Source organism: Alosa pseudoharengus, unplaced genomic scaffold (assembly GCF_046254945.1).
Source record: "Alosa pseudoharengus isolate Yale_2024_CS ecotype anadromous, Long Island Sound unplaced genomic scaffold, YU_APseudo_1.1 YU_APseudo_1.1_scf_16, whole genome shotgun sequence".
Taxonomy (NCBI): domain Eukaryota; kingdom Metazoa; phylum Chordata; class Actinopteri; order Clupeiformes; family Clupeidae; genus Alosa; species Alosa pseudoharengus.
The window spans coordinates 38,273,741-38,296,989 of record NW_027468630.1 but is presented as its reverse complement, the minus strand read 5'-3'; the positions used below and the strand labels follow the sequence as shown (position 1 = coordinate 38,296,989).

Sequence of the window (23,249 nt, the reverse complement as noted above, 5' to 3'; positions counted from 1 at the left end):
CATGAACCAAAGGTTTTGATGGGCAACAGATGTGAATGTTGAAATCCCCAAGAATCAATAATTTGTGTGTCAAATAATTGAGTGGCCATGACTGATAAAAGGTCAGAGAATTCTTGAATAAAATTAGAACCAATTTTAGGTGGTCTGTACACTAATGCACAGAGGAGGGGGGGATTAGCATGAATTTTAAAAAGTTGAACCTCAAAAGTAGAGTAAACATCAGTTGGTATAATTCTACAATTAAAACAGTCTTTTAACACAGTTGCTAGACCACCTCCACGACCAGTAGACCTTGGGGAATTGAAGAAGCTGCACTTAGAATGGCATTACATCACCGTTGTTAAGCCAAGTCTCCGTGATGAAAAGAAAGTCCAGCTGACGAGACGTAAAGTTGTCCTGGAGAATGAAGGTCTTGTTCGAAAGAGACCTCACATTCATTACAGCGACTTTGAGGTCACGTGATCCGTTGTCCGGAGTAATCAGTGGGAGTAGGCCTAAGCAGTCTTGGTGCTCGCCTGTTCTGGTGGATGGCACAAGAGAGTCTGGCACATTATCAGGGACACTGCTGCATGATGCAATCGCCGGGTGCAGGTGCCGTACAGAGACGATCCAGGAGGTCGCTGTAGATTCTCCACTGACACTGTAGGGAGCGGTTTATTTGCGGGAGCGGACTGTTCTGGAAAGCAGCGTTGATTCGGCAAGAGATCCCGTGGAGATGATGGAGGGATGCTTTCCTGTGTCGCTCGGATGAGAGAGCGACGTGCGCCTCTGTGCAAGTAGCGTTTCCGCCGGAGGATCCCCGCTGCCCGGCAAAGGTGGATCACCTCGAAGTTGATGGTGTCGGTGGAGGCGAACTGTTGAAGTTTAAGGGGTGTGTAATGAAAGCCCCCCATAGCCGAAACACAAACTCCGACACGGATTGATGGATCAGCCAGACCAAAGTGGAGTTGATGTTATCGGTGCATTTGCAGTCACCTAGCTAGCACGAAGCCTCAATCTCCGGCTGGTCAGTCAACCGACTATATCCAGCAGCTGGACAGTCAACCAACTGTATGAACCCAGCATATACAGGATGGAAAAGGAGAGAGACACTAGCACGATCATTATCAAGTGTTCAGATTGATTGTCTGTCTGTCTTTTACGACGATTTTCTTGGAACAGATCTTTCACACAACCTCAGTAGCCTGGTCAGTATGTATCTTAGCTGTCCCCTTTCATCAGGCCGTATAACCTATATAATATATTGGGACATCGCCCAACCCTATTGTTTGCAAACGTATTGTTTGTGAAACTAAGGTCTAGGACCCGTTGTGGTCTAAATCAAGGGGGCAGGCGAACGTTCGGAGAGCGTAGACACTATGGCGGATCTGAGGCTAAATAGTAGACCAGTTCACCTAGCCATCCCCGTTGAAGCCCATTCAATTTTGGCGCCACTTTGACATCAAATAACATTACAACTGAAGCGTTTTAAGCCTTTATATTAACTTTTTCTATTTCCGGAGTAATACAACATTGTGTGATTGACGTCATAACCTCATAACTGACTTACAGACTGAGTAATAAACTTTTTTCGAAATCAATGCTAAAGTGACGTAATAAGCATACAGCCAGAGCGGATGAAAGCGTCACACAGGAGCAAAATAACCGTATTCTCTGGATAAGAACGATCGGAGCACAACATTTCAGCGAAGTTTTGATGGATTGATAGCCTAGGCTGTTTATATTAAATCACATTTATCTACGAACAACTAGGACATTTAGAACAGTAATGTAGACATGGTAACGAAGTAAGTGGCTACACACCCAATCTCTCGGTGCAGCTATCACAAGAGTTACACAAGTCAGACTACGTGCCTACGTTACATTTACGTCCCCTGAGCCTGCGCAGAAAGCCTCGTCGACCAACAGGAAACGGTTGAAATTTGCTTCACCCGCCTCGATTGACGTCTACGTGATGACTCTGTCCATATCTTTTACTGTCTATGGTCTAAATGCACGTCACACAAACAAGGATACGGAAATCTGTCTGATAAATAGTGTATTTAGGGATAGAACCTAAATGGTTATAGATCCGTTGAGATCAATTACATTTCTTTTGTTATAAGAAATGTCTTCTAGAGCTTTAATTTTGACTAAACTCCCCTAAGAATAGGGTACTTAGTTTCCACTGAGTCCCGGACGGGCAGACAAATGTCTGTTCAGGAGTTTTTGACCTCTCATTTTTAAGAATGACTAAACAACTTTTGTAAACATAGCTCTGAAGTTCTTACCCTTTTTATTGAGTTAACCACATTATTAAGTACGAACCAAGGGCACAGGGACTCCGAAATAGAAAGAGACTCTGAAGTAGTCCACCTTCCTTAGCCCCCAAACCAGGGAATTTGATAGACAGAGCCTCTCAATCAAGTCAACCCTCTCGTACATCCTAAACCCATTGAAAATGGGCCCTTGCACCAGACACACTGAAAGATACTTCCTCTTTTGCTCTGTCAGCACAGCTCAGACCTAAGACCAGCACACACACCTTCGCACACACAGAGTAGCGATCTCTACTGTGTTACGGGAGCCCCGTAGACACCAGAGTGGACACAAAACGCAACACTAGGCTAGATCCGAAGTTTAAACGAAGCCTAGCTGTGACTTGAGGTCACCTGATATCACCATCAAATTAGAGGATATTTCAAAACTATTAAGAGCGTCCTAAGAGCAATGCACGAGTGTTCATGCTACAAGCATGTTTGGGAAACAGTCAGAAAAACCAAACGAACGATCGTAAGATGAATCGTAGAAAACCCTCGTAAGTGCGTGTATCCATCGGTATCGGGAAACCGGGCCCAGCTCCATCTACCAGCAACAGGTCTCACCTGCAGACAATTAGGCAGACAATAGGAAACAGCACCACCACAGGGTAATGGAGGGACATAACACCCCCACACCATAATGGTGAGTCCAGTCTCCATAACAATATCAATTTAATTACCAAAAACAATAATGACACATGACTCAATTGGCGGCCTGCGGGGTCATTTGTACTGGCCCTTTAAAAAAAAAAAAAAAAAAAGCAGTAGTCCTGCAGCCACTGCACCTCAGCCCATTGCACAAGTTACATTACAATTCATTACATTTGTACGTAAGTTGAACTTAAGTTCCATCTTAGTTTAGTTTCAACCTAAATTGGCACTACCTTGGAGTTTATGAACTACTAATATTTAACAGGTTGCACCACACAGTTTCTGTCAACAATATCACAAAAACCACGAGTACAATTTCCGCAAAACTTGGTGGAAAAATGGAGCAGATCCGACTCAAAGGGAATTAGTATTTTTAGTATAAAAAGTATTTCTATATAGTAGCCTGTTTTTTTTTCCGCAATAATAGCGAAAGAAAAACTGGGAGAGTGGACGTCTCTCTGTGTCCATTTAGTGAATGATGAATTTGTGCGTAGGCTATTGCTGATGTCACTCTTCACGTTTTACAACATAAATAAATGCATTATTAGTCTAGTAAGTCAGAAATGAGCCTGTCTATAGGCCTCTTGGAAATCATGTTGCATATTACATTAAATGCTCACTCAATTGCGATTCGAAGCAAAAAGTATCACTGGTAAATAATGAAGGTAAATTGCATTATAGTAATGGATAGTATAAATGTGGCGACGGCAAACGTTTTGTATGCACTTGTGGTTAAAGTGAATCGTAGACTATATAATAACAAAAGAAAGTAAAGGAGATGATTTGCACCTTCGTTCACCAAATAAAGGCCGTGGTTGTGTTTCTACAATATGTTGGCATGACACGTAATTTCTGTCAGAAACCAAGTAGTCTAGGCTAAACTTTTTCATTGTCAGCGTGAACTATGACTATGTCCATGTTCAATATGTTTCATTTATTCATGCAGTGAAATTTGGTTTAATGGATGGGGTAACGTGACGTGTGTCTCACAAAAGACGAATCTGTCCCTCTCAAAACATGTTAAAATTAGTGTGATTAGCAATCAGAAAAAAAAAAAAAGTCCCGGGGGAGACACCCCCGGACCCCCGTGTTGTTGTTATTATTATTGCATTGCATGTAAATGCAATGGACTATTATCGCTGTTCTTCTTAATATTATTAGAGTGCATGAAAATGCACTCTATTGTTATCCGATTTATTCTTATTACAGTGCATGAAAATGCACTGTACTGTTCTTCTTCTTCTTATTATTCTTCTTCTAACGCAATTAATGCAGCCGTTTAACGTAGAAACTTCATTCAAACTGCGTTGCGTAGGTCTTACTTAGGACATGTGGGCTTTGTATTTTTCATCTTTGTAACTTTTATACTTTTTAAACTATTAATTAAAAACTGTTCAAAATTTCCCCATAGACTTAACATGGGCTGATGACATCACAATAGAGCCGTTAGGCAATTAGAATCCTATGGCAGGTGTTCGGGTCACCTGGATCTCAACTGCCAGTCTCAGGCTTTAAGCATACAAACTGGCCCTATTAAGACTATACATCCTGTCCAACTGCTTCCTCTGCCAAAAACTGTTTCAAAATAAAAGTCCTCACTACAATATTTCACTGTTAAACAATTTAACCCTTTAAACTACTGAACTTTTTAACTGTTCAGCCATTGTAACTGTTACTTGTCATCAACTATGACTCTTACCCACTGTAGCTAGTTAGCATGGTTAACATTGTTAGCATGCTAACATGTTAGTTAGCATTTTTAGCAAAAATTCCTAAAATTGATTAGCTAAGTTAGCTAAGTAACATGGTTAGCATAGTTAGCATGCTAGCATGTTAGCATGCTAGTTAGCATTTTTAGCAAAACTCTTAAAAATGATTAGCTAAGTTAGCTAAGTAACATGGTTAGCATAGTTAGCATGCTAGCTTGGTTAACATTATTATCTTTGATAACATAGTTAGCATAACTGCTAGCAAACATTAGAGCCATTCCAACTGTCAGTTATCGTCAACTATCTACCTAAATAATTTAACCATTTAAACTATCCACCTATTTAACTGTTCAGTCATTCCAACTATATTAAACGCACACCTTTAAGGGTTAAGCATACAGGCTCATTCTATGCTATAAGCCTGAGAAACTGTTCAGTCATTCCAACTATATTAAACCTCATCTATCTAGCAAATAGTTTAACCTTTTAAACTATCCACCTATTTAACTGTTCAGTCATTCCAACTATATTAAACCTCATCTATCTAGCAAATAGTTTAACCTTTTAAGCTATCCACCTATTTAACTGTTCAGTCATTCCAACTATATTAAACATCATCTACCTAGCAAATAATTTAACCATTTAAACTATCCACCTATTTAACTGTTCAGTCATTCCAACTATATTAAACCTCGTCTACCTAGTTCAGTCATTCCAACTATATTAAAACTCATCTACCTAGCAAATAATTTAACCATTTAAACTATCCACCTATTTAACTGTTCAGTCATTCCAACTATATTAAACCTCATCTACCTAGCAAATAATTTAACCTTTTAAACTATCCACCTATTTAACTTTTCAGTCATTCCAACTATATTAAACCTCATCTACCTAGTTCAGTCATTCCAACTACATTAAACCTCATCTACCTAGTGAATAATTTAACCTTTTAAACCATCCACCTATTTAACTGTTCAGTCATTCCAACTATATTAAACCTCATCTATCTAGCAAATCATTTAACCTTTTAAAACCTCATCTACCTCATAACTGCTAAAATGATTAGCTAAGTTAGCTAAGTCACATGGTTAGCATAGTTAGCATGTTAGCATCGTTAGCATTTTTTCCAAAACTGCTAGAAAACATGAGCTAAGTTAACTAAGTAACTTGGTCAAAATAATTAGCTTTGTTAGCATAACTGCTAGCAAACATTAGAGCCATTCCAACTGTCAGTTATCGTCAACTATCTACCTATATAGAGCCCTTAAACTATTTGTCTATCAACACGCATTAAACTATCAGTCTGTCAACAACTTTTAAACTATCTACATATAACTTTTAAACGTTCAACATTCATTAAACTATCTGTCTATTAAACTATCTGTCTATTAACAACTGTTAAACTATCTACATTCAACTTTTAAACTGTCTACGTCTAAACTTTTTATCAAGCTATGCTATGTCTGTCCTAGCTTCATTTTCATGCACTCGTAATTCCCTGGAATTACATTCTCTAGTTGTTATTCTTCTTCCGACCAAATTTGACGTTCAAAGGCTCTAAAACCACTGAACCACTCCTACAAAGGTCTTGAAACGGAGATTTGTTCTATGTTTTTTCACATTTGTGAACTTTATACTTTTTTTAGATATTTATGATAAAAGAGCAAGAAATTCTCATAGAGTTAACATTGACCGCTGTGGCGGCAAATTTTAGCATTATGACGTGACCTGCAGCTGAAGATAATCAACAGCTGAACATGAGCTACTAGGCCTACTACCACTGGAGCTGTGAATCTTCTGAACGCCTTCGCCTTCTGTGCCGTGGTCACTTTATTTGCTCGTAAAACTCTCATTCAGAGGCACATTTCTCTAATTACAGACAAGGTAAGTGTTCTGGTTTTTGGTATTGGAGTCATTTATGTCGTCAAATATTATGTTATGTAACGTTAAGTTGTATGAAATGATGGGTCACAAATAGCTAAACTAACGTTATAACGTTAGGTCACGTTAACGTTAGTGAAATAGTTAACGTTCGCACCTTGCTACGTTGATGTTATTTAAGGAAACCCACTGTTAATCAACGCAAATATGTCGTCAACTTTACAGTGACCGGTTAGCTGTAGGTTTCGATAGCTAACGACAATCAAACGTAACGCACTAACATTTGGTATTAGGCTAACCAGCAGCGTTTTAACTATAACCAGAGCCCGTCTGTCTTCTCTGCTAGAACGTTAACGTAGCCTACTAATGGCTCTGGTTCTATTCAACATCAGGTCACTTTCCACAGGTTTATAGAATCAAGCACCTAGAATAGATTATGAATGCAGACTACTTGGTGCTTGATTAGGCTATACTGTGTGAAGGGACCTGATGAAACCCATCATGTGTTTCATTCATGGCACGTTACTCATTGTTGATGGTCATAACGTTATAGCTTCTACCGTTCACATTTAGTTAAAGCTAACAAATAGCCTATGTTACTGTTTTTATTTTACCAAATTTGTAACGTTGTACACCGCTTGATTGTGTATCAAATAGGCCATACATTTTCATTCTATGCTCCTGATTCTTACGTAGCCTAAGTAAACACTATCACGGTATGCTATCATAGTTCGTCTATTGATGGGTTTCATCAGGTCCCTTTCCACAGGTGTATACAATCAAGCACCTAGATTATGAATGCATTTGGTGCTTGATTATACTCCTGTGGAAAGGGACCTTATGAAAGCCATGAATAGGCTACTGTTAGGACAATTGCAGACATTCCTTGTATTGTTTTGGCATAACTGTTAAACTTGTTTGCTTTTGTCTTTTAGGTTCCAGACCAGTGGTGATGACCATATATGACATTACAGTACGTGTGTGCCGATCTGTGTGCACACCTGTCAACCATACATCTCTGACAATGTTGCTAGCAACATACTAACATACATTCTTACAAACATGTAATCTGTGCACATACCATTTAACCATACTGAGACTTATCTGAGATCTACACTGAGACATTCTGAGAACTATACGAAGGACTATACTCACTAACTATATGGAACATGTATACCTGTGAATCATATGTCAACCATTCATACCTTTGAATCATATGTCAACCATTCATACCTTTGAATCATTCCTGTGCTGTAACATCTGTGAAACATAGCTGTGCTGTTAGACCTCTCTTTTTAGACCTGAGCTGTGCTGTGTGAAAAATAAGATTCTAACCTAAGTTCTGTCTAAAACTGATCATCTGAAGGGCTGACTCTTTTATTCTTCAGTGTATATATCACCATCAAATTTGACCTAATACCATTAACTGAGGCCTCTAGCTGTTGCTGCCAGTTCAGAGTTACCACTGATAAAGAGATCTGTCTTAGGATAATATGATTGGCATTATCAAGTTCTGTATATATATATATATATATATATATATATATATATATATATATATATATATATATATATACATATATATACACACAACTGTGATTTTTACTTCAAGCTTACATTGGTAAGTGTTCATTAGTGTATTCTGAGTATCATTCTGCTGTATTAAAACAAAGAATGTTGATCAATATTGAATTGACCATTTATTTTTACTGACTGTCATATACTCTAAGCTAACATCTAACCAAGTAAGTGGTTTTCAAGAATACTGTAAGACTGTGTAATCTGAATAATCATACTGTAAGTAATATAATGTTATACACAGCAGTTTTTTTGCATTTACATGCAATGGTAATTCCCTGGAATTGCATTTTCTAGTTATTATTATTATTATTATTATTATTAGGCCATTATGACTGGCCTGCCCCCACTGCTTAAAAAAAAAAAAAATCTAGAGGAAACAGCTGGAACGCGGTTCATTCTCATTTAAATGGTGGGAACGTCAAATGTAACAAGTAGGCCTATAAGTCGAGAAGCGCTATGAGACCGATTACACATTTAATTCACCTGGACAGTGTTTGAATCCTGTTCGTACTCACTGGAAATCTTGGACCTAGCAGTTACTGCGCAAAGCACAGATTCCATTACTATGGATCTGTTATCACAGATTTCAGCCATATTAGCCACCACCAACCGGCTAATGATGTTGTTATGCATACAAAATACAACATAACACCCATATTGCTGCTGTTGTACTTCATGTGATTATTCATATTTCAAGCCCTATTTCTCCAGCTCCTCAGTCCCCATTACAAACTAATTGAATAGCCCTGCTGTAATCTAAAGGATGAACAAACACACCTGACACACACACAAAAACAAACAAACATGACAACAGTTACAAAGTAACCGTAGACAAGAAAACATTGACAAAGGTAGATAAAGTGTGCATCACGTCTTTATCGGGTAAGTGTGGATTTACTGATAAATTCACCCAGAAAATACAATATATCTGTAAGCTTAAATCATCAAAAGAATCTGTGCGTTAATCACACACACAGCAATAAAGGATAACATCAGTCTTTTCAGATACAGTGGCTATGTGCTTACCAAATTCGGCATCTGCTCCAATATGTTGAGTATTTGTGGATCACTCAAACGGTTATATGAAAGGTCAAGCACACTGATAGATGGACAGAGGGAGAGATGATCTATGTCAGATGTGGTTTCCAGAGCATTGTGGGAAATCTGCAAAGTACTCAGCACCCGAAGACATGCTGTAAAATACAGAAATATCAACTTAAGTCATGTGCGAGTATGGGTGTGTGTATGTCTGTGGGTTGTCTGGTTTGAGTAGGTGTGTTCTCACAAAGGTTTTGGATGGTTTTGATGTAATTGTTTGAAACATTCAGTTGATTCAGCTTGCTGAGAGCTTGTAGGTTCTCCAATGTGTGAATAAGGTTGTGCTGTAGGAACAGACAGCATAGCTCCAGTTGGTTCTCCAGGTTCTCGATCTTGCGGATCCCATTCACTTCAAGCCATAAGCATCGCAATCCTGTGAATTCATCTAGATTCTCTATCACAGAGAAGCCTAAAAATGATAGAGGGAGAGATTCATCAACCCTTCAAGGAAGTTTTCATATGGTTGCTATAATCATGTTATAAGTCCCGAGTGCAATAAAACATTCTTACAAGCAAATTATATTAACTTGCACGTCTAGAACTGACCGAAAAAAGCCAGTTCATCAATTAATTGGTTGCACCATGGAGCAAACAGTGTACTTTTGCGTTCATTCATTGGGCTCCAGACTAACTTTTTTCACTAGGAGAACAGTGGCCCCCAACTGAATTTTAGGGGTGCAACCAGAAAATTTAGGGGCAAATTCTACTAATTTCCACTGTATTACTAATAAATACTTTGATAATACAGTAGATACAGAAATTACAATGTGCCGTTTCAAATTCAGTGTCACATTTTATTGTGCACTTTTTTAACATATCACGGCATACTCTCTGCTTGACGCTAAGATTGTGTTTAACTAGTGTATTGTGTTTAAACTGTGACATTTTGTATCATTTTAATGATAATAATGACAGTCATTTTGTTGAGGAAAATTATTTTATTAAGAAATACTGTTAATTGATGCTGTTTAAGACCATCCTTTAAAATATTCTTGTTTGCAGTAACAGCCAAAAAAAGTAGGTAGGTAGGTCAATATTTATGTATTTAGTGCACTGTCACTTTAAGACTTTTTGCCAGCTCCACTCAAATATAGCCTATGGCTAGTGCTGTGCCTATGGCTGTGCCCTCTCACAGTTTATAAATGGTCGGTAGTGGGAACTACTGTTGCCTTCACAATTCCCTTTTAAAATGTTCTTTATAAAAGGAGATCAATTCCTAATTAAATGGAGTAGCATAATGTAAATTAGATCTGCTGCAATGGCGATTACAAAGAATATAATCTCTATACATGCCGCTTTGACATTGACATAGTAAGCTTTCTCTAAGAGTGTAAAGCAGTTTGCAGTAAAGTTAACCACAATGTCGTCTATCGCTGGGGGAAAAAATAGCGAGCAGCCTGATAACCTAATGCGCGGCAGTCCGGATTAAAGTGCGTGGCGGGCCGGATCTATGATAACCTAATAAATACTTGGCGGGCCGGATTAAAGTGAGTGGCGGGCCGTAGTTTGGCCACCCCTGCTAGACTGGCACTAGCACACTAGCCGCTGGTCGGAAGAACGAGTCAATAGTTTGCTTGCTCATTGTTGACACACGTAGCAAGTTGTGATATCTGTCTCCTTCCCACAGACGTTTACGCATGCTCGATTATCTCAAGGACCCTCCCACTCCACACATTAGCCACTTACAGTGGCCATTCCCTATCCTTCTCATTGGCCTGCCACAAATTCCGGATTCATTGACGCATCCTTTCCACGTTTAACGTGTAAAAAAGGGTCAAATTTACTGGTCGCACATGTGTGACTGGATGTAAAATTCAGTCGCACACTCTCAAATTTTGGTTGCAAAATGTGACCATTTGGCCTGGGAAGTCAAGTCAAGGCAAGGTTATTTATATAGCGCATTTCATACACATTTCATTCAATGTGCTTTACATAAACAAAAGCAAACAGGTATAACAAATAAAAGCATAGAAGGGCATTATAGTCAAAGAATAGTTAAAAAGGTAAAGATCATAATAAAAAGAAAACATAAAACACACAAGGTAAAATCATTTAAAAATAAAGAATAATTAATAAGCACAAAAAACAAAGGTAAAAGTAGTAAAAAAGTAATAAAAGACAAGGTAGAATAATTTTCAAGGCAAATTCAGAATTTGTAACTCAGTGCAGTTAGCAGAAAGCATCTGAGAACAGTTTGGTCTTGTCTAGGCTACAGTTGGGGCCTTTTTGATGTCATCCGAAAGTTGGTTCCAGAGCTGAGCCGCATAGCAGCTAAAAGCTGCTTCACCATGTTTAGTTCTAACAGTAGGTTTTACTAACAGGTTTTTCAGCTGGAACCTGAGAGGACGAGAAGGTGTGTACTGCTGAAGCAGTACAAAACAACTAAGCAAGCAATAGTGCTTTAAAGTCAATTCTGTGACTTAATGGAAGCCAGTGCAGGGACTTAAAAATTTGAGTAATGTGGTCAGTTCTTTTAGTTTTTGTTAGAATCCTAGCTACTGCATTTTGTATCACCTGAAGCTGTTTAATAGTTGTGGGAGAAAATTTGGATTACTAACAAATCTTATTACATAGAGGTGATTAACAATACATTTTCATATATGCTTTTCTATACATTCAATACTGTGCATCAACTTTGCTTTGTCTGTCATTTGTTCTCTCTGTGTCACGACTTTATAATAAAGGTCATGCGACCCCTTTTGTCACGAGTTAAGGGTATTCTGCCTGAGGCAGAAATATTAGGAATATCCTGACAGGAAATGGATTATGGTAAGAAAATGCTGAAGGATGTATAGTATTGCACTGATTCTTGAAACTTTGGCAAAAACATGTTCCACTAAGAAAAGTGCTCATTCTGTTGGAAATGAATAACATTTTCATGAATAAAAAGAATCAAGGTTATAATCAGGGGGTTGTTTGCACATATGCAAGGTTCTTTTATAGGTTTATTTTTATTTTTTATTAATTTAATGATTATATTCTGGCTCATTGCCTACAAAATCAGCTATCCTCGGATAGGAGATAATAATTTAAATTTGATTAAAAAAGCAAAAAGTAATAACTAATTGAATAATATCTTTACCACATGAAAGAGTACATTATAATATGTATTAAAAACTACAAACAGTGTGTTTTGAACAATATTTACTATTATTTTGTGGTTGCTCAAAATGTGTCCCAAATATTCGTCACCACCGTCAGATATTTATAAAAAGCAATTAAATCAGGCAACTACAAGGTCAACTACATTCCTGCGGACCCCATTTTCAAACCTTCCGCTCTACTGCATGCTTCAAGATCAGCCAAGCTCCTGTAAGTTTGCTATTTTCTCTTAAACTTGTTCATATTTTTGAACACTGCTACTGTCGCAACCATAACATGTCAACACTGTCTCTTTTATAAAAAATATTAGATTTTAAAATGACATAAGTGTATAATTTTTAAGAACAGGTCTGAGGTAGCTAGCAACAGAGGGGAAACAAGATGGCTAATGTGAACAACTCATGCATATCATGTAAAAGAGTAGGTTTTTGTCACCACCGTCAGGTTTTCTGTCAGACGGTGGTGATAAAAACCTCCAAATGGTCCTCATTGGAGGCTAGAATATAATTGTTGATCACAATAAATACCAATATGACCTGTAATGTTTTATTAACCTCTTTTCTATTTTTATTTATGTAATTCCCCCCTCCCTATATTTCTTCCATATAGGCCTTCACTGCATGCTACTCTTAAGCAATATAGCGCGAGTGAGAGTGAGAATGTTCATGGATATCCTGACGGCTGTGGTTTGGCCGCAGCCACAGCCATGAGGATATCCATGAACATCCTCACAAACATGCCACATAGTATACAATATTCCTTGTAGGCTATGCATCTCCAATGACTAAAGCCAAATGAAAATGGCATGACCACATTTAACTAAATCTAATATTCACTGTAATTCCCCCCAATTTCATAGTGATTACACTCAACTTTGACTTTATGTATTTTAGGAAGTTATGGCTAGGCAGCAGCTATCTGTGGAGGAGAGAAGGATAAGAAACAGGGCATATCAAAAGAAGCGGAGAGAGAGAAAATACACAGGGACGCAGAGTTTAATTAGGAGTACCTCAGAACAGAAAGGCAAAGATGGAAGAAGAGGGTGGAGGAAAAGAACCTAAACAATATCAATGACTTGAATGAAAGGGAAAAGAGAAGTCAGAGAAAGGCTTGGAAACGTAGAAAACAAATATCAAGAGAACGTAAGAGAAAGGGCTCAGATCACCCAGAAACTCCTCCAGACAGTCCAGTGGATCAGGCCATACACGAGCCAGCGCGAAGTAGGCAGGCTATAGCAGGAGAAAGGGAAAGAAAGAAATCAAGAGCAAAATACTATAGAGAGATGAAAGCTATGAGAAATAAACTTCAAAAGGTAACAAAGGATGGGAACAAAATGAAAAAGCGTTGGCTACGAGAACAAGCTAGGAATAAAAAAAACACAAGAATCACCAAGATGCAGGAAAGCCAACTCAAAAACCCCTCCATTAAGAAAACTCTGCTGTTCCACAACACACTCATTCATGAATTGAAACAAAACAAGTCTGCCCACAAGAACAAGAGCTTGACTCTGTCAGGCAAGGTTCTGAAAAAATATCGGCTTATTCATCAGACAAGGCAATTTGGCGTGACATATAACACACTGCGGAAGAGGAGGCTTACTGACAAAAAACCTGCATACATTCAAACAATTTCTCAGAAGGTTCAGGATTTCTACCATAATGCAGCAAGAATGACAACTGACAAACAGGACACAATAACACGCAAGAAAATAAAGCATCAGAGAATGATTCTAACTGATACAGTATTGAACTAACCTGACTCCGCCAGATGGATTTGCTCCGCATATCCATCTGGGAACTTTTCATTGAAGAACTTTTGGGAAGGGGCGGACATACTGGTTAGCTGATTGGATAAACCATCTGTCTATCACCACCTTTGTTGGTTATCGACGGGCCAAATCAACCAATTACATTAACAAAGTATTCTTCTAATGCCGTTTAACATACAATTAAGTTAGGTAACGTGACAAACGTTAAGATGTTTTAACTTACCATTTATGAACCTAATCAACGACAATTCCCATCAAGTTTTCACGGTAGGCCCTACACTTCTGAAGATAGTATATTCCTCCATTATGAACTGGAATCAGCCGTGGAGGATGTCTGTCTCGTTCATTCCTCCCAGCTGCATGGCTGAGACTCATAGCTTCACAGTTTACCCAGGAATACTTTCTAATTTGAATAAAACTTGCTCGATAGCTATGCTCATCTCTGTGGATGCAGTCATGTTGTTCGTTGCGTCACACCTCAACCCGCCTCAAAGCCAACGCTGATTGGACGTTCGTTTGGTGAACTGCTCCAAATTTTCTTTAACGGAAAGTATCCAGACTGATCTGCGAGTGAAACCCTGAAGCTCGCGAGATCAGGATGGTCTCACGAGGCTAGTATTGAAACTCCATAAGGAGTTCACCAACAAGGAACCAAGAGTGAAGCTCAGTTATCCTTTTGTGCCTTACATCCATTCTATGTCACAGCACCAAGACTGTCGGATCGTAAGACATGCCAATGTCAGTACCATGAAAATGCTAAGCTGATGCTTGAAGTTCTAAGAGAAAATGGTATTGTCAAGGCTAGCAAACTGAAGGATAGTTTCACAGACAAGTGAGGCATGTCTTCTGCGCTCCTGCACCCGGTGTCTCCACAAACATACACTTCCCACACCACAGCAAGACCAGACCAATGTTGAATGGCAGCAATGGGAACGAGTTTAGGATCAAACAGCAGATGGGCTCCACTACACACAACACAAGACTTGTGATGCACAGTGGCATGCTGGGAGAGCTTATCCAACAATATGAAGACAAACTGAGGACAGAAACAACAACGCACGTGTGCTCAGTTCAGAACCAGACCAGAGAGTACAGGAGCATGATCGAGAAGTGCAATGAGAGCACCGTAATTGTGCACGTGGACTTTTCTGAGGCGTGGAAATGCAAGTATAGTTCTGAGGTACAGTCATGCCATTTTGGTCAGAACCTCCCACAGCTCAACCTGCACACTGGCATGTACTATACAAAAGAAACGAAGACGGGCTTTTGCACAGTATCAGAATGCGTCTGCCATTTGGACTCACATGGAACCAGTCCTGACAGATATTCGTTTAAAGTTTCCAAAGGTTGATATTGATACTATTCACTTTTGGTCAGACGGCCCCAGCAAGCAATACAAGAACAAGAAGAACTTTTCTCTCCTCTGCAGTGTCCCTCCAACTCTAGGTTTCAAGAGAGCAACCTGGAACTTCTTCCCAACCTCGCATGGGAAGGGAGCCCCAGACGGCATTGGAGGAACTGTGAAAAGGACTGCAGACAGCCTTATACTGCGGGGGAATGACGTTGTGAATTGGAATATGTTCCATGAGATGGTTGGCAGAAGCCTCGGCAGCACTAAGTTCTATATCATTACTGAAGCTGACATGCAGCCATATGATGCACTCCTTTCTCAACCACTAAAATATGTACCTGCAACCAGGAAACTTCATCAGGTTACACCAACACATCGAAACTCTGAGATCCACTGCAAATCACTGTCCTGTTTCTGCAGTGAGCCACAGATGTGTGAGTGTTTCAGCCCAACACTATTCCAGTTGACTGCCAACACACCCAGGGTACAGGTTGAGGATGATGGTCCTACACTGCGAAAGAGGAAAGGTCCTTTGGCAATGCTGATGAAGGAAATGGAACAGGAGGAAAGTGAGCAAGAGCCAATGGAGCAAGAACCACTGACCAAGAGTGGTCCTGATGGGACTGTGACAGATCTATCTGCTCATGTAGTTCATTGCGGAGATTGGCTTGCGGTCATTTATGACGAGTCATGCCACATGCAGACGTTTTCTGACGATACTGCAATTGTGGGGTGTATTAGGGACGAGCAAGAGGAGGAGTACAGGAGCCTGGTGGAGGACTTTGTGCATTGGTGCAAACTCAATCACCTTCAACTAAACACTTCAAAGACCAAGGAGATGGTGGTGGATTTCCGCAGGTCTAAGCCCGCTCTGCTACCAGTCTCCATTGATGGGGTCAATGTGGAGGTGGTAAGCACCTACAAGTATCTGGGTCTCCACCTGGACAATAAACTGGACTGGTCAGCCAACACTGATGCACTCTACAAGAAAGGACAGAGCAGGCTGTACTTCCTGAGGAGGCTGCGGTCCTTCAATGTGTGCAGCAAGCTCCTCAGGATGTCCTACCAGTCTGTTGTGGCCAGCGTCCTCTTCTATGCAGTGGTATGCTGGGGAGGAAGCACAAAGAAGAAGGATGCTGGGCGACATGACAGGCTGGTAAGGAAGGCTGGCGCTGTAGTGGGAGCTGAACTGGAGTGCATCACTTCAATATCTGACAAAAGGACCCTGAACAAACTGATCAACATCTTGGACAATGAATGTCATCCACTCTACAGTACTATTAAAAAGCAAAATAGCTTGATCAGCTGGAGACTTCGCTCACTGCCATGCACAACTGAAAGGCTGAGGAAGTAATTTGTCCCCAGGGCCATTGAACTGTTCAATGCCTCACTAAAGGGAAGAGGAGAGATAGACTTCTCTGCTTAGTCTGTCTGCCTCTCCACTAGTGTTGTCACGATACCAAAATTATGACTTCGATACGATACCTGCCATAAATATCACGATGCTCGATACTGAAACGATACTACGGCAAAATCCTAAGATATCTGGAAAAGAAAGGACTCATACCTCCTCCAAGTGTATTGAATCATTTGTGTTGAATTCGGTGCACTTTTGTAGTGTGCAGGTCAACTCTGGGTTCTAAACTTCCTACATAATTATCATTTTTTATAGTCAGTAAAATAGTAGGCCTACATTGTGTGATTAAGTCCTTTATTGTTTGTTATAGTTAATTTACATTGTGTTGTTTTGGCAATAAAGTAGCTTTAAATAGCCAAACTAGGCTAGATCAAGGTCAGTGTTGAAATTACTGCATGCAAATCACTGAATGCTATGCAGAGGGGCCTAATCTTTAGGCCATCTTATGTACAGTATAGGTAGGGTTGCCAACTTCCTCAACCCCAAATGAGGGACACTTCACTTCAAATGCGGGACACCCCCCCCCAAAAAAAAAATAAAAAAAACTAATTTACAAATGGTGTACTGTCACTTTAAGAGCATAGTCTACTCTACACAGTATTCATAATATTTTGCCAGCTCCATTCAAATATAGCCTATGGTCATTCCACAAACTAACATTGTTTGTGCCACATTTAGGCCTATAGCACAATTATAAGTATATTAAGTTGGTGTAAACAACCTTCATTCCTGTGGAAATAGAAGCATGTAATGATGCTAGCTAGATATTTTCTGTTTGCAATTAAAAGTGAATTATGAACCTGGTAGCCACCTAGCTATCTAAGTGGAAAGTGTTTCAATTGGCATAGTTATCATGTGCTTCATGTAAATGCTTAGTTTAAGGGAAACGGATTATTGAAGATTTCAAGACTCACCAATTCCATTACACAAAGGCAATTGACCACTCTTCATATTCTATCAGTCCAAATCACAGTGCGTGCAGCCTATGTCAAAGTGCCCTCACATTGTAAATGGTCAGTAGCATAGTGTGAACCGGATAATTCCGCAATCTCCTCGCGTTGTTTTTGTTGTTCTCGTGATTTCCTTTTAAAAGTTTCTTATATTAAAAAGGTGAAATCAATTACCAATGACCACAAGCCAGCTGGAAACTTCCACCCTCTCTCCCTCTCGTTCCCAATTAAAACGAGTAGCATAACGTTCAAGTTAGATCTGCTGCATAATAGAGAGACCGAGAGGACCCAAAAAGTATCATCCTTATGTAAGATGCTTTTGCTGCATTTTGACATTGTAATCGTTCTCTAAGAAGAGTGAAAAGCAGTTTGCAGTAAAGCTTTTCTGGCTAAATTGTGGTGCCCTTTCTGTCCCTTGGTGCCGTGCGCACAGTGCGAGATGTGCGTGGTTGCGGCGGCAGTGGACACTTTGTTCCAGGTGCGTTTACAGTAGCCTACTATTGACAAGTTAACAAGGCCGATGAGCTGTGATTGAAAATCGGGAGTGGCGCAGTCCCTGACGGGACAAATCAAAATCACCCAAAATACGGGATGTCCCGCCCAATTCGGGACGGTTGGCAACCCTAAGTATAGGCTACTCTAGGCCTTCCCGTGTTCATGGGATTTCTTTGACAGTTGCAAAGGTACAAATGTGAGGATAGTCTTCTTTGCGCCCAGTGTACAAGTACGACATTCCAACCACTCAGGTCTGTCAGATACTGTAGGCCTACACCATTACCATACCTGTTGCAATATATCTGTGTGCGTTCCTACATTATGTCTATTTCTTTGATAACATGATTTGCTACCACGTAACAATAAGCCGCTATTATTATTAGGACTCAACACGCTTTGGTGGTATTATATGCCGTGGGCTTTAATCAGCGCATTTCGGGTATCCCATCTTACATCTGGCCAATAATTATTAAACAAATTGCAGTCTACATGCCATGACAAATATTACCAGACCGAACATGAAATAGATTGTTTACAAGTTATGGTAATGTTATTCTGGCATGAACATTGCGCTTTCATCACGTTAGCACCCTATGATTACAGCTCGTTATGTCTCGTCAAAATGATTACAGCTCGTTATGTCTCGTCAAAATGCATTGATGAACGAAGGTTCGCTTTATCTCAGAGAACCATATACTCGTTTCACTTAGGCTAAACTAAAACAGAAGAGAAGAACTTGGCACTAACCATGTAGTCGTGTTTTCTATAGCATATTCGTTAACCTGTCGTTTTTTGAACTCTTTAAAAATGTTGGGATATGTCTGTGAGGTGTTTAGCCAAGTTCCATGCGTAGCCTACTGCTTTTAAATGACTTTGAAACATATTTTACAAACGGGCCTCTGTGTACCTGATGGCTTGCCTTCACTATTCGCGATGTATCTGAAATAGTTGCAGATTTTACTTAACCTTTTGTTTTAAGACTGTCGGCAAAGAACTATGTTGCCGTTGGCTGCGCACTCACTCACTCAGCGCTGCCTGCTTGACACGCCCACTTGCCTAGATGCGTGCAAGGAGCAGTGAGAGCAGCAGTTCACACAAACACAGAACGTTATTATTTTAATAAAGTATCGATTCTAAAAACGTCGAAAATCGTATCGTTTTTTGCGTGAAGGCATCGTGATACCTTTTTAGTATCGATACACCGTGCAACACTACTCTCCACCCTCTCCATGTTTGAGTACTGACTGCCCACTACTGCTTTACTACTGTTTTACTAATGTCCACAGCCTAATGTTTTTACTACCGTTTTACTGCTACACTGTTTTTCATGCTATATTAGCACACATGATCAATGGCTGCGGCCAGGCTTCTGCTACAATACTGAATGAATGAATGGCTATAACCCTATTACCTCAACCTGACGCAGATCTGTTCCAGAATCACTGTTTATCGTATTTAATGACATAACATTGCTATAGCTTTGTAATAGGTTTTGATGAAAGTGGCATAGCTTCTCTGCTATACTAACTATTCGACCATGATAATCTATTTACCAAATGGGGGTTAGAAAAACCACACGATAAATTCCGTGCATCAAAGCAGACTGGAACATTCATGTCTAGTAGTACTGTGCGTCTGTCTAATTCTCAAACAGCAGAATGCTTAAATGCTATGTTAAGCTACAAGTAGGCCTAGGTCAATGTATAACATTAGCTTGGGATGTTTTTACAGTAAGCATTGGTAGTTGTGAAAGTAGCTGCATCCCTTCTAAATATCAAAATATGGAAATGCTAACACATCTTTTCTTACCATTTCTGCTGTAAGTGCATGTTGTGTGTGATGTCTGTATGCTACTGAGACCCTTGAATTTCCCCTTGGGAGTGAGGTGAGTGAGTGGAGTGAGTGAGTGAGTCTATGATATGTGCTTCATACCATTTGACCATATTCTGGTCAAACTTGTGGAACCATCACCATGTCGTGCAAGCAGGACTTGGGAGATATACAACCTGTCTGCTGAAGTCATGGACTTCATAGAGGAGAAACATATACACCATATACTTCCTGATAAAGCTAAATGAGTGGTGGAGTGATGTAAAACAGGGAATACTCACAGGAGTTCACATAGGCTATGGATTATTGATTAATGATTTCTTTTTTACTTATGATGATAATTAAGGGGTACTTTTATTAATGATATCCTATTGCTAATTTAACCTATGTTTCTTATTGAAAGTTTGCCACATTGCTCACAATTGTTATTTGTTATCTGTTCTTCACGTCCAATATACAGTTTACAGTCCAGTTTTCAGAAGAATATAATGTGTTATTTTATGAGTAGGGGGCACTAGATGACAGTTTAGGATGATGTTAGTGATGCATTGTACATTATTCCTACTGGTAATGACTATGTTTTACTATGATTTGATATTTGATAATATGGGGATGGGGTACTTTTAATATTGCTTAATTGTACCTTATATTCCTTGAAAAATCACAGTGCTCAGGATTGTTATTTGTTGGACCAAATAGTTAAATAAAGTTTTTAAACAAGAAGCCATTGACTTGAGTGGTATACATTTTGGAATTGTTATGGTTATGGTTATGGATTTAGCAGACGCCTTTGTCCAAAGCGACACATAAATACAAAACAGCATAATATTTAAAATTGAACAGGGAACAGATTAGAATGTAGGTCAAATATAGTAAGGAGAATAGTTATAGTACACAATAATATCAATTCAATCAATAGCCTAATAAAAAAGCAATGGAAAAAAAAGGGGAAAGGCAATAATAAACAATAATGTCCATTCAATCAATAATATAAAAACAATGACATGCTAAGACTACATTAAGGAGAATATCAATAATAAACAATAATGTCAAATTAATTAACAGCCCATTATACAAACCATAACACATAAGCGCTTAAACAACTAAGTAAATGTTGAATAGGAATGTCTTTAGACCCCTCTTAAACGACCCAAAACTACCACAGGAACGGAGAGCACTGGGCAATTAATTCCACCAACATGGAACCACTGAAGAAAAGAGTCTGGAATTAGACCCAGTTTTCATGACTGGTCGACACAACATGCGCTCACCAGAAGACCGCAGTGGGCGGTTGGGGATGTAAGGCTTGATTATTGAATTAAAATAACTAGGAGCAGATCTAGTTAGTGTCCTATAGGCCAAAGTGAGATATTTACATTTAATTCTGGCTACTATAGGGAGCCAATGGAGAGTAACTAGAAGAGGAGTTACATGTGTCCTCTTTGGCTGATTGAAGACCAGGCGTGCTCCAGCATTCTGAATCAACTGTAATGATCTTGTTACACAAGCGGGTAAGCCAGCTAATAGTGAATTACAATAGTCCAGCTTAGAGATGACCATGGTCTGAACAAGAAGTTGTGTGGAATCTTGTGTCAGATAAGGTCTGATCTTCCTAATGTTGTAAAGCATAAACCGACATGATTTTGCAATAGAAGCTATATGCTCAAAGAAGTTAAGTCGTCATCAATTACAACGCCCAAGTTTCGTGCCGATCTAGTTGGGGTCAGTGAAGTTGAGTCAAGCTGGATGTTAATCTGTTGGGGAATAGCTGTTTTAGCTGGAAACACCAAAGAGAGAGATTAAGCTTGAAAGTAATTGTAGGTGACTAATTACTTAATATTAATCTTAGACTGGCGAACTTCAGGAAAAACTCAGGAATCAGGTTTATTCTGTTACAAGCAGAGAGAGTACAAAAAAGGTCTATGTAGGCCTAGCCCAGGCCATGGCACAAGGCCATGGCCTCTGTAGGATCACCCTCTCTCTCTCAGTTCTCCATGCTCTAATCTTGAAAATCTGATCTCACAAACATTGCAGTTTAGTTACTTTTAAATGGTTTAAACAAAGAACAAAGTGGCGCCAAGAACAAGCCCACTTGATTGGTTCTACAGTTGGTATCAGACACACCTACTCACACCCACTTCACACCTATGAATTCTTGTCAGAATAGCATGAGGAGAGATATCTTATACATCAGAAATATCACTTATAGAATGTTCCAAACATTCTCACAATCACATCATTACAATCCTTGTAATGAGACTATCAAAATGATACCAGACATGAATACATTTACATTTCATGATACATGGATACATTATATCAAGGAAGCATCCTTTGTCTTGTGTAAGTGATAGGCCTTAAACCAGCACATTAGCATTCCATTGGGGGAGGGGATAGTGTCTTTGTTTAAAACCAAGATGGGTTACATGGCTAACTAAAAGTAGTCTTGAAGTTAAATTATTATCCATTTTAACCATACATTTTATTGCTATCAATTCCCCCTTTTCAAGTCTGAATGACTTGAAGTTTAAAATAAGATTCCATAACATGAGCCTTCTTGAACAATTTTACAATTTTTTTTTTTGTTGTTGTTTTTTTTATAAAGTCCATAATCAGTCCATAATCAATGTAAGTGTGTGCGTGAGCAAGGAAAGCAGCGTTCAGCATACATCCTTTCTTGCGTTTCTCTTCCGTTGAAGAAGGGTCCTCTTATGAAACTTGAATGTGTCTGCATTGTTTCAGTGTAAGTGTATGCGAGTGCAAAGGGTGTGCATGCAGGCCGCGTTCGGCGTGCACCCTTGTGTCAGTCCAAACAGTCCATGAACAATGGGCCATGAGTGTCTTTGATGATGCGGAGTGCGAGGCTGCTTTCGGCACCCCCTTTCGTTGCTTTCAGTCAGTCCGGTTTTGTTGCTTCCAGAGTCATGGCAGTTGGTTCTGCCACAGGTTCCGTTGGACCTGTGGTTCCTGAAGTTCGCCAGTCTAAGATCAATATTAAGTAATTATTCACCTACAATTACTTTCATGGAGGTTCCAACCGCAGAGATAATATACTTTTGTCGCTGATTCTAAGACGCCGCAGTTTTTTTTTTTTTTTCTCTTTTTCTCATCGC

General features: G+C 39.4%; 1 protein-coding gene across 1 annotated transcript in view; it reads right to left on the bottom strand.

The window, feature by feature from the left end:
* Nucleotides 1–23,249, bottom strand: part of dnaaf1 (dynein axonemal assembly factor 1) — a 168,389-nt gene that overhangs the window by 44,770 nt on the left and 100,370 nt on the right. Inside the window, exons 4-5 of the mRNA XM_076287958.1 lie at nt 9,411–9,632; nt 9,152–9,318 (exon numbers count right to left, since the gene is read on the bottom strand). Coding sequence (XP_076144073.1) covers nt 9,152–9,318; nt 9,411–9,632 — 389 coding nt within the window. The remainder of the gene's footprint in view (nt 1–9,151; nt 9,319–9,410; nt 9,633–23,249) is intronic.